This window comes from Herpailurus yagouaroundi, unplaced genomic scaffold, assembly GCF_014898765.1.
Source record: "Herpailurus yagouaroundi ecotype Mexico unplaced genomic scaffold, PumYag 221, whole genome shotgun sequence".
Taxonomy (NCBI): Eukaryota; Metazoa; Chordata; class Mammalia; order Carnivora; family Felidae; genus Herpailurus; species Herpailurus yagouaroundi.
In genome coordinates, this window is record NW_024412452.1 from 798,731 (window position 1) to 811,576 (window position 12,846).

The 12,846-nt window shown below is 40.3% G+C and overlaps 1 protein-coding gene across 1 annotated transcript in view; it reads right to left on the bottom strand.

Annotated features, from left to right (window-relative positions):
- Positions 1 to 12,846, bottom strand: part of DNAH6 (dynein axonemal heavy chain 6) — a 224,725-nt gene that overhangs the window by 69,768 nt on the left and 142,111 nt on the right. The window contains exons 47-54 of the mRNA XM_040458369.1: positions 11,440 to 11,592; positions 10,038 to 10,178; positions 8,476 to 8,718; positions 5,641 to 5,808; positions 4,477 to 4,712; positions 3,097 to 3,358; positions 1,605 to 1,728; positions 678 to 874 (exon numbers count right to left, since the gene is read on the bottom strand). Coding sequence (XP_040314303.1) covers positions 678 to 874; positions 1,605 to 1,728; positions 3,097 to 3,358; positions 4,477 to 4,712; positions 5,641 to 5,808; positions 8,476 to 8,718; positions 10,038 to 10,178; positions 11,440 to 11,592 — 1,524 coding nt within the window. The remainder of the gene's footprint in view (positions 1 to 677; positions 875 to 1,604; positions 1,729 to 3,096; positions 3,359 to 4,476; positions 4,713 to 5,640; positions 5,809 to 8,475; positions 8,719 to 10,037; positions 10,179 to 11,439; positions 11,593 to 12,846) is intronic.

Sequence of the window (12,846 nt, forward strand, 5' to 3'; positions counted from 1 at the left end):
TATCCCCTTGGGAGAGTCTGAAAGCATGTGAAAAAGTTGGAGTTATCACAATGGCTAGTATCATAATGCTACTAGCAATTAGAAGATGGGGCAGAGGGTTGTTAGCATGCTACCTCCTTCCGTGAGTGGGACAGTCGAAAAGCACCATTGGCACCACCCACATGGTACCAGATGACCCCTGAGCTCCTGTGGAACCTACGGTCCTATACTGATTAGGTTTTAGAACCCACGGACAAGGGTGAAACCTTTATAGGAAGGCATTTCATAAACATGGCCTGAAAATCTCTCCAAATAATTTAGTTTCCTGTTCCTTCCCATTGCCTAGCCCATTGTAGCAGTCGTGCCCGTTCAGAATACTTCACCCTGGCTGACTTTCCATGCTGCTTCTGACCATGAAGGGAGGTGTCTCCCTGCCCCTCTCTTTTCCCCCCAGGTTCTTGAGCTATTAAGGAAGTGATGACTAACTTTCTAAGGAGAAAAGGAAAGGAAGGAATGTGTTCAGGAAATCCTAGGGGTAAACCATTGCTGGCTGACGGGGGAGGTGGAGGGCTGTGGAGTGTGTAAGTTTCCAACATGGAGAAGCTTCACAGTGGAGGGCCCCCTATAAAATGATCCCCCCAACTCTGCCTCTGCCAGTTTCAGCTGCTTCTCACCTCCCAGAAAGGGAGTTTACTCACCGATTGCCTATACTGGGCTGTGAAGGCCCCATAATAGGCTACACAAGCTGCTGCTATAAACACATTCCCAATGATATTTGATATCTCCTCATTGAATTTCTGGATGCTTTCTTCCCATCGAACTTGCTCATCTTCTAGTGCAGCCGTCAGCTTTCCTGCACGTATCAGACGTGCTTTTGTCAGGGCCATAGTTTTTGCTAGAAAATTTTAAGAAAATCAACTTATGTTATTCAGTATTTTCCTAAAATATAAGATGTTTATTCACCTGCTTTTGTTTATAGTGACATTGTCAATACATGTCTATGAAACCTCACACCAATTCAGAATTATTTTCCATTTCAGGGCCAAGTCCAAGTTTGCTTCTTCTAAGCAAAGAGCTCCTTTTCGTTACTCCATTACTCTGGCTGAAGATGGCTCTCTCTGTGTCAGCGTAGTATTTCTCTTCAGGATAAAATTCATATGCTGCTTGTGTTATAATGTAACATGTCCCAACAAGCCTTCCATACAGGAGCTGAACGGATACAATATATGCAGTTCTTCTAATTTTGCACTAGAAGGGCCAGTGCAGTACATCGAGGGCAAATACGTCCTCTATGTTGGGTGGAAGCTGAGATCTGACTGCCCAAAAACTTCTTCTATTTTTAAAAATCAGGCATTTCCTGGGATGCCTGGGTGGCTCAGTCGGTTTAGCGTCTTGACTTCGGCTCAGGTCGTAATCTCGCGGCTCATGGGTTCGAGCCCCACGTCGGGCTCTGTGCTGACAGCTCAGAGCCTGGAGCCCGCTTTGGATTCTGTGTCTCCATCTGTCTCTGCCTCTCCCCCACTTGCCCTCTGTCTCTCTCAAAAATAAATAAACATTAAAAAAGAGTTTTTAAAAAATAAAAAAAGCAGGCATCTCCTGACCAACATAAATTTTATGTTACTTACCCAGACTTTCTTTCTCGTTCACCCCTTTGTCATATTTGTCTTGTAAGGCCTGTATTTGATCTTCCACTTTTTTTAGCAAGGCTTGCTTTTCTCTCAGAGTAGCCATTGTGATATCAAGTTCAGCCTAATAAAATTAAGTAAATATTTAAAATGAAAATCCAAGGTCTCCAAAGAAGGTAAAATTTGTCCATTTACAATAGATTCTTAAAAAAATAGGATTTGTGTTCTCTTTTTCGTGTCTCAAAAGATTTGATATGTATACAAAGTTAAAACAAATATAAAACGAAATATATGAGTGGAAGTAAACAGAACCAAACCAAAACCCAATAAAATAAATCATCAAAGGAATAGAGAAACAGATGAACTGCTGTACTTTAACCTCCAAGCATTTGAGGCTAACTAGTTAATACAATGGATTAACTTTAAATGATGAAATGAATGAAATATTCACACAACAGGGAAAACTAATCTTTCCTGAATAGTTCTCTAAAGCTGGGTCTGCAAACCAGATGCAGCCTGCTGCCTGTTTTTACACAGTTAGCAAGCTCAGATTGGTTTTACATTTTTATTTTTTTTTATTTTTTATTAAAAAAAAATTTTTTTTTTCAACGTTTATTTATTTTTGGGACAGAGAGAGACAGAGCATGAACGGGGGAGGGGCAGAGAGAGAGGGAGACACAGAATCGGAAACAGGCTCCAGGCTCTGAGCCATCAGCCCAGAGCCCGACGCGGGGCTCGAACTCACGGACCGTGAGATCGTGACCTGGCTGAAGTCGGACGCTTAACCGACTGCGCCACCCAGGCGCCCCTGGTTTTACATTTTTAAATGGTTGGGGGAAAATTAAAAGAAGAAGAACATTTCATGACAGATGATAACTGTATAAACTCAATTCCTGGGTGTATAAATAAAGCGACATCGGAACACAGCCATGCTTACTCATGTATGTGTTATTGATGGCTGTTTCTGTGCTGCAATTGCAGAGTTCAGTAATTGCAACAGAGACCACATAGCAGCAAAACTTAAAACATCTCCTATCTGTATCTTCATAGAAAAATTGGCTGCCCCAGCTCTGTAGCCATGGTCCTTTCAGTAACCTGCTCCATCAATGAGCATTCTTCGTTCTGCTTGGGACCTCACATCCAACTGTAGCTTAAGCAGGTTTTAGAACCTCAGATGACACCATAGAGTTGGGGGGGGGTAGTGTTAGCAAATGCAACACAGAGCATCAGATGCTAGAGCTGAATGGCACCTCAAAAATACCATCAGACTGATGATATGAATATACTAAGGACTCATTTTTCTTCTATGCTGCAGAAGGGCTGATTTTAGAGGTCATTCCTGAAAAAAATAATCTTCACCAGCTATTTTTTACAACAAAAACTAATTTTCAAGAGCACTGTTATTGTCTATATTGTGTAAAGTCACAGGAGCTAGAATGATTAATGATTATGGACTTTAATTCTATTAAATATTACGACACAAATAATATACCTGCGCAGCACGGAGTTTTTGTCTCTTCGGTTCGACTTCTTTGACTACCCTAGAGTATAGATCCATCGCTCTTACCCACATGCACATGGATTTACATGCTTTGGACACTTTCTCTACTTTTTCAGGCACAAAATCAGGATTGTTAATATACTTCTGAAGTTTTGCCAATATCTGAGGCTTTATATTTTCCTTATCATATTCTAGAAGTCTTCTTAGAAAGTTAGAGTCACCAAGAAGTTGCTTTGCTGTTGGCCAATCAGGTCTGAAAGACAGACATGATGTTAATAGCACTGTAATAAAGTGATTTAAGAACAAAAGAAATGTGTTCTTCTGAGAACACTAAGATATTATCCTAATTAGTGGGTAGTTTTAATCTCCATAGTCTAATTCCAGTAATTGGTAGTTAAGTATACCACAATTCCTGGTGAGACAGCAATTAGTTGACTCATGTTTCAAACAATCCAGTTTTGGTAGAGAAAAGAATGATCAAATCATAGTTTTAGAAATGTAAGACATTATGGAAATAATAGTTTTATTTTTACAATGCCCTGGCACTCACATTCTTTTTACCTCATTTGCCTTAGTTTAGACCCTTAAAATCTCTTGCCAGAACACTACAATCACCTTCTAAATGGTTTTATGTCTCTCAGCCAAACTTGCCCCTTGTGAGCTTTTGCCAAGTTGGTCTTTCTCACAAGAAAATCCAATCATGTCGAAAATATTCAATGATTCTCAGTCCCCTCTGGTTGGAGCTGTTCATCCATGCTTTGAAGAACTCCCAGGCCCTACTGAGGTGCTGGCCAGAGAGTGAGCAGGGAAGCTGGGCGGGGGTCCTCTGGGTCCTCTACCCTTGCTTGGTTGGTTTTACATAGAAATATTTCTTACAATTTTTATTGGAAAAAATGTGTATTAGTAAAGAAGGTTTGAAAACTACCTATCTTCAGGTTGAAATACAAGACCTTGCATGATGCAATCACTGTCTCAGTCCATTCCATGAGCATCAAATGTCCCTGAGCTCTCCCCATGGTCTCACTCTCCTCCTGAGCATCTTCTCCCAAAAACCTGCTCACACCTCTCCATGAGCACTCTTTTTTTCTGAACTCCTACTACTATGCAAATCCCACACGTCTTGAAATTATTATTTTTCATGTTTGTCTCCCCACTATACTATATGTGCCTCAGAGAGAAGAGCTTCAGATCTTCCATCATCTAGCACAAAACAGATGTTCCAAAAAATGCTTGTTGAATTCATTTGTTGAATGACTGACCACATCCATGAGAAAGTGGAAAAGAGAATGAGAACATATTAATGACAATGTAGAAAAACACCAAGGAAATTCCACCATACATTCTGGGAACATGTGACTCTGAATTACTCACTTGGCATTCAAGAGAATAGAAATTGCTTCCATAACAGTCATGACCATATCTGGGGGCTTTGTAAAAACTCTGATCTCAGATATATCTGCTTTATCTAAGGAATCCAGTGCTTTATTAGCAGCATCGAGTGCAGGTAGAGCTTCTTCAAGGTCTCTTTGAGCATCATCAGCTATTGCTTGGGTCTCTTCAGCTTTCACTTTTGCCGTCGCTTCATCTTCTTGCACAATGCTACGTACCTAGCCATCGAAACACATCTACTTAGGTGGGTTCAATATTTGTTTTTTCTTAATTTTTAAAAAAATGTTATTATTTATTCTTTTTTTTTCAGTATTTTATTTATTTATAACATTTATTTATTTTTGAGACAGAGAGAGACAGAGCATGAACGGGGGAGGGGCAGAGAGAGAGGGAGACACAGAATCGGAAGCAGGCTCCAGGCTCTGAGCCATCAGCCCAGAGCCTGACGCGGGGCTCGAACTCACAGACTGCGAGATCGTGACCTGAGCTGAAGTCAGACGCTCAACCAACTGAGCCACCCAGGCGCCCCAAAAAAATGTTATTATTTATTCTTGAGAGAGAGAGAGAGAGAAGGACAGAATCCGAAGCAGGTTCCAGGCTCTGAGCTGTCAGCACAGAGCCCAACGCGGGCTCAAACTCACAAACTGCAAGATCATTCCTTGAGCCTAAGTTGGATGCCTAACTGACTGAGCCACCCAGGCGTCCCTCAATATTTGAATTTCAATGTTTAAAAACAAAGCCAATGATAATGAGTCATATTTGCCCCTTTGGATTATACCAATAATGAAAGAGAATTTGCTATGTTGCATTTTATGCCCTCCTTTGTCCATCTTATATGTTGATAGGATAACTGAGCTGAAGTTATTGGAACAAACGGTTCCTTCTTTGGAGATGAATCTGTTCCTTTTTATTTATGGGGGGGTACTTTTCTCACCATCCTCTGTCCACTCATTGGGTTCTCTCATTCTCAGGGAGAATGTATTTATGGAGGGTAGATTTTTTACAATTTAAAAGCATTGCTAAATCTATCACTTAATTATTTTCATTACATATAAAATAAACAAAAATCCAATCTCATGCATGATATATAAGTGATAAGTTGGTGTCAAAGCCTTCTCGCCTACAATGTCGGTTAACGTAGCATACCTGATCAGCATTTTCTTGATCCACTGCCAATTTTTCCATCAGGGCTTCAACATCTTGTGATTTTTGAAAAAGGATAGGCTCTAAAGCTGAAAGCTCTAATTTCATTTTATCTACTAGTACATTGGTTTCTAATAGCTTGGTGAGACCATTCTTCACCCGATCACGTGCCTAGATGACAATAAAAATATCTGTTATTAACTATAACTACAAACTGTAAGTTTCCTGGCATCCCTTACTCATGTACTAGAATTTTACATCTACAGAATTGGTAAATCAGTTTGTAATGCTTAAAATTGTGAACATACAGAAATCTTCAGGTAACAGAACTCTAGGAAATGAGTGTGACAGTCATCATGGTGAGTCTGGATCCATGCCCCCTAGGCATAGCAGTTGGCATGTCACTGGACTGTGGGCTGGCTGAGGGCCCCTACTGTATTATTTTTATCCCCTCAGCTGGGCAGCGTGGCAGCATGCTGAATGAACGAGGGACAAGTTCAGACAGGAATTCCTGGAGGCCACATATCTAGGAACCTGTTTCCTCAAGATGGGTGGACACAGCTGAGAACTTGTCAGTGTTCTGGGAGACAGTGTTCTGGGGACTTAGCTCTGGTTGCTGGATCTGAACCCTACTTCCCAGTGGTAAGGAACTTTTGACTAGGATCAATGGGTGGTACCTGGTAGAGGAAACACTGGGAATAACTAGTTTTTTGTTTTGTTTTTTTTTAATTTTTTTTTCAACGTTTATTTTATTTTTGGGATAGAGAGATACAGAGCATGAACGGGGGAGGGGCAGAGAGAGAGGGAGACACAGAATCGGAAACAGGCTCCAGGCTCTGAGTCATCAGCCCAGAGCCTGACGCCGGGCTTGAACTCATGGACCTCGAGATCGGGACCTGGCTGAAGTCGGACGCTTAACCGACTGCGCCACCCAGGCGCCCCATGGGGAATAACTAGTTTTTGAAGGTGAGTCAGAAAGTCTGGTTCAAACTGACAGGTTTCAAAATATTTATCAAGTTATTATACAAAGCATGCATTTATTTACCAGGTAAAAACCCTCTGAAAAATATTAAAAATGTCTTAATGGTATATACTTCTATTTTTATTTTGTTTGAAGTGTTGAAAATTTCAGGTTAATAGCCTGAAAGTGGTGATGATGATGGCAGCCACTATTTCCTGAGCACCTCATGTGTGTCAGATCATATTCCAAGTACTTAGCAAACAGTATTTTATTTAAATTCCACAACAATCCAAGGGGTGGATATAGATATTTCTTATTTTATTTTATTTTACTTCATTTAAATCCAAGTTAGTTAACATATAGTGTAATAATGACTTCAGGAGTAAAATTTAGTGATTCATCACTTACATATGACACCGAGTGCTCATCTCAACAAGTGCCCTCTTTAATGCCCATCACCCATTTAGCTCCTCTCCCCACCCAACACCCCTCTAGCAACCCTCAGTTTGTTCTCTGTATTTAAGAGTCTCTTATGGTTTGCTTCCCTCTCTGTTTTTATCTTATTTCCTTCCCTTCCCCTGTGTTCATCTGTTTTCTTTCTTAAATTCCACATATGAGTGAAATGAGATGATATTTATCTTTCTCTGACTGACTTATTTCACTTAGCATAATACACTCTAGTTCCATCCATGTTGTTGCAAATGGCAAGATTTCATTCTTCTTGATCACCGATTAATATTCCATTGTATACATATACCACATCTTTATCTATTTGTCAGTTGATGGATATTTGGGCTCTTTCCATACTTTGGCTATTGCTGATAGTGCTGCTATAAACATTGGGTTGCATGTGCCCCTTTGCATCAGCATTTTTGTATCCTTTGGGTAAATCTAGTAGTATAATTGCTGGGTCATAGGGTAGTTCTACCCTTATTTTCTTATTTTCTTTTTTTAAATGTTTTTTAATGTTTATTTATTCTTGAGAGAGAGAGAGAGAGAGAGAGCATGAACAGGGGCAGGGCAGAGAGAGACAGGGAGACACAGAATCCGAAGCAGTCTCCAGGCTCTGAGCTGTCAGCATAGAGTCCAATGTGGGGCTTGAACTCATGAACTGTGAGATCATGACCTGAGCCAAAGTTGGATGCTCAACTGACTGAGCCACTCAGGCGCCCCTCTATCCTTATTTTCTACTAAGACCTAGTGAAGTTACAAAATGTGCTCAAGGTTGTGTAGCAAGAAAGAGGCAGAACATAAGTTGTATATAGTCTGGCTGACACTGAAGTCCTTGCTCTTTTTTTTTTTTAAAGTCTATCTATCTATCTATCTATCTATAGAAGACAGCAAGCATGACCAGGGGAGGGGCAGAGAGAGAGAGAGAAATAATCCCAAGCAGGCTCCACACTGTCAGCATGGAACCTGATGTGGGGCTTGAACCCACGAACCGTGAGATCATGACGTGAACTGAAACCAAGAGTCAGTTACTTAACCGACTGAGCCACCCAGGTGCCCCTGAAGTCCTTGCTCTTAATGGGAAATACTGACACACGATAGATCAGCAAACTCCATCTCTACTGCTTAACAAAAGGTTCTTATTAAATACTACAGAGATGTCTAATTCACTGCTTACCTTTGATGCTCACTACTACTGAGGCACACTCATGTAAATGACAGTACAAAAAATATAAATATCAAGGAAGGGGAAGGTCTTTGGGCTGACAGCATGAGACACTTTTTTTGTCTGCTGTGGGTTGTTAAGGGCACATGTCAGGATAGAGAAGGTTCCAGCAGGTAAGATGGTGTGTAGATCTTCCACTCATTCTGGCAAGTTTTGACTTCAAGCAAAAAAAAATTTTTTTTTCTGATAATATTAAACTTACTGAAACCAACTGCTTCTTTTTTTCACTCAGCATACTCAGGAAAAGATTGATGAGTTCCAGGTAGGAGGTGGGCGTTGTGTAGTACCGTCTCCGGAGCTCCATGTAATAGCGTTCTGCCATATTGGAGACGCTCAAGTGAATGTTCACACACATGAGGGAAAGCTTTTCTTTCATTTCTTCTTTTCCAGCATCAACGCTGGAGAAAAATGTCTTTGATACAGAAAGAAGTGCTTCTCTAGGCCACTGTTAATAAAGATATAATTTGGAAAATCGGTTGCTCATTTCTACAGTGTACATTTTAACAAGTAAGAAAATGTATTTCTTTGGAACTCTTCCTTGCTTTGTCCCCCATTTTACCTAACTAACTCCTCCTCATGTCTATAATATTTAATGAACTGAATGGCTGGGTTCACTAGAGAGGGGTCTGGGTCTGCATTTGTTATCTGCACACTGCCTGGCACTTGGAAGTTGTTCAACCAGTATTTGTTAATTGAATGAATAAATGATTGGGTGTATTCGGAATAATTCCATGAATACAATCACATACAATACGAGGACCTCATGTCCTTACTCTGTTTATTACGCAGGTCCATTACATTATGCAGGACTTCGGGTCCATCATTATAATCACCCTCCTCTTCGCCTCAACTTCTTTGCTTCTTTCTTGTTTCTTTGTGCTCACCTGAAACTTGGTCAAATACAACTCTCTGTTACCCCATGTCTGTGACTGTGTAGTGGAGCATGGCTAGAGAGAAACACACAACCATGCCGATTGGCCTCACTTTAAATTCGTGACAGCTGGCTTGAGTGGGTTCTTGGTGCAGCCCATAAGTGCTTCTACAGACTGCTAACACTTCCTCTTTCCACTTCATTCCCAGCTGATGACCTTGCTTCCCACATCACCAAAGGAAACAGAAGCAAAGAAAACAGAACTTAAGCATGCTCTCACCCCCACATCTATCCATCTCCCTGTCTCTGTGCTCATATACTCTGCCCTCCTTCCTGTTTCTCTGGGCTACACTGTGCACACTCCCTGCGGAGACCAGTCCCTGCACTGATGACTCAATCCCATCTCTTCTTGCCTATGCGTTGGCATTGGCTCCATCAATAGATTTCTTTTCTGGATCTTTTCTAGCAGCACACATATGTGTTATTTGTGTTTCCCACTTAAAAACACTTTTCACCTCATGTACCCCTGTAGCTACTAGCCATCTCTTGGTGTTCTTTCGGGGAAAAACTCCTTGAAAGAGTTGCCTACATTCACTGCCTGATTCCTCTCCTCTCTTCTCTCTTGAACCTTCTCCTCATCACTCCATTGAAACCGCTCTTGTCAAGATGACCAATAATTTCTACATTGCTAAATTCAATAGTCTCCTCTTCCTTTATAAATTCTGTTTAGCCTTTGTTCAATGACTATCATAGTTATCCCTGGTATATGAGTAAATTCCTAGTGGGCTTTAAAGCCAATGCAGGTACACCTGAGTTATTCTTGGACAATGTGTTACCCCTTTAAAACCAAGTGAATCCATCTTCCCAAAGAGGTATCCTGGGATGTCACCAACCTGGACAAACCAATCAATAGTGCAGCAGTTCACAAGGGATGGGAACATTCGGCACCGGGACCGGAAGGCCTCCCCCACAGGGCTCATACAGAGAACGATGTGCAGCTTCTGACGGACTCTGCTGATAAAGTGCTGAAACACCTGAACAAAGATATTTTTCAATTTAAAATAAGGGTGAAGTAACAATGACAACAAGTGTTGGCTACTGCCTCTGGGTCTACCAATATCAGATAAAACTGGCGTTAGTGTAGTAGATATGTGAACTCTTTTGTTCGATGTCCGTTCCGACCCCTCTGGAAAGATTAAAAATGACATTTTGTGGACTCCATTGCAACTAGGGTTCTGGATGTGATGTAGGTCCTTCTCATCAGTGTATTTAAGGAGGCTCCTAGAATAAAGTGGAGAGAGGTATTCATACAGGTTTTTGCTTTGGGGTAGAAGGCACGGGAAGAAAGAGGGAGGGGGCAAGGTAGCCACTATGTGTGCAGGTGCAGAGTCTAGCAGAAGGGGCATGGACCCGGAGAACTATCTCTGATGTGGCTCCTTATTTCCACTGCTTTCTGACCTGGCTGGGGTCACGTGGCTTTGGAGCTGGCAGCCGAAGCAGCAACATGCTGATCGGTTCAGTGGCTTCCTGCTTCAGCAGCTGCCCTGACCGCTGATTTCTACCAATTGCATCTCATGTTCATTCTGAGGAATTTAGCCTAGAGTCCCTTTCTTGGGCTCTCTGTGATTCTGTGTTCCTCAGATAAAGCCCTTTCTGCTTACGTCAGCTGAAGTAGACCCTGCTGTCTGTACTTAGAAGCGCTGACCTAGCAGAAGAGATCTCATGAAAGGACACAGAAGAAAACACATAAGAAAGAATGGTCAAAAAAATTAAAGGTGTAGAAGCAAGGGGAAACACTAGGGTAGACCGATGGCAGTACACAGAATCTAGCACCGTGGTGGAGAAATGGGAGAGGACAGGAGCTGGGTTGTTTCCGAGATGGGGCTGGCTGGGGAGAGGTGGGGGAATCCACTTCTGTTTTAGGTGCTATAACCTTGCGAATAGGCAAGGGGATCCAAAATACTGGATTCCTCAGGCAGGGCACTGAGGACGTGTGAAATACATCTGTGTTTAAAGAAGGATAAGGCAAACTGTCCTGTTTGGACAAGGCTCTGACATCCATGGGGCAGTAGGGATTCTGTTTTCTGCTTCCCACTGACCTCTCTGGAAGTCTGGTGTAGCAATGCTTCGAAAGTAGGAAGTAAAATACATAGAATTACAAAGGAAGACAATTATATTGGGGGCAAAAATCCATCCATGGACTCCTCAAAGGGAGATGTAGATCATTAAAAGAAAAAGAAAAAAAGGCTAACACAACTTTGTGTTTTAGTAAAGCCTATCACCATTGTGTCCTACCTCATCTCTATTCCCCTCGGAAATTCCTACTTCTTTCGCTCGTGGTCTGGTGGCTGCTAAAACCTGTTCCAGTTCATCCTTTTCAAATAAATTGGGCACTTCACCGGAGTTCAGGATGTTATTTATATCTTCTAGGAATTCTTCTACTACAATCTGTGGAAGAAAGCAGAGTGATCGTTGTAATTCACTCAACCAGTTTAGATTTTTTATTTATTACTTGTAAATTGTAAAGCAAATATTTAATCAAAATCCACATTGAGTTAATTTTATCTTTAAGAGAAAATAATATTAAAAATTAGAATCTTAATATTTTAATATAGAAGTAATTGATTTTTCCTTTTTCCTTTCTGTTTTGTTTCTTAAAAGGCATTCGTCTTTTACATGGTTCAAGTAATATGTGTAAACATTTTATATTCTGCCCTCTTTCAGCTAACTTTTCTCATAAATATGTATCCATGGTTCTGTACAGTACTTATTGTATAGCATAACATACTATAGAGCTGATGTGCCACATTTTCCCATAGACTTAAATGGTCCACAGTTTTGTTTACATTTTAAGAACATATGTAGGACTATAATTTTCCTCCCCAGTTGTGTTATTTCCTGGGGATAAACTCCCAGGAGGGAGACTAGCCATTAAAATGCATGAATAGTTTCTGGATTTTGAAAGATTTTAAATTTCCCATTCAACTCAAATATGATTTCATGAACCTTTAACATTTATTTTTACAAGGTTAGGGAGTATAAATGTTTGCTTTGGGAGAATTTAATTTCCATTTATTTGATTATTAGCAAGGGCAAATGTGATTCCACATTTACCATTTTCCATTAAAATATATGTTCAGGGGTGTCTGGGTGGCTCAGTTGGTTGTGTCTGGCTCTTAGTTTTGGCTCAGCTCATAATCTCACAATTTGTGAGATCAAGCCCCATGTTGGGCTCTGTACTGACAGCTCACAATCTTGCTCATAAAATAGATAAATAAACTTTACAAGATCGGTTCAAACTGTAATCATTTATATATTGGAGTTTATTTTTAAATTTGAATGAGTGATTTTCATATTACAAAATAAACCTTTGCCTCTAATAATTGATGCAAATATTAAAAATCTATCATTTATCCTTTTGTTTTAGTTAACTTTTTAGTTTTAAAAAAGTTTGGGTCCTATTATTTAACTATGACAAAGTATCTGTTACTTTATTTTCTTCATTTGTAACTTTTTGTTTTTTTTTTCTTAAAGTTGGAATAATTGTGTCTTGTTAATTTTCCCCAAGAGCAAACACTAGTTCTTTGTCATAATTTACTTATTTCTACCTTTATCTTATTATTTGCTTTTTTTATTTTTGTTCTTCCTTGTGACCTTTATTTTCCTAAAATTTTAAGTCAACTAATTTAAGTAGCTTCTTTT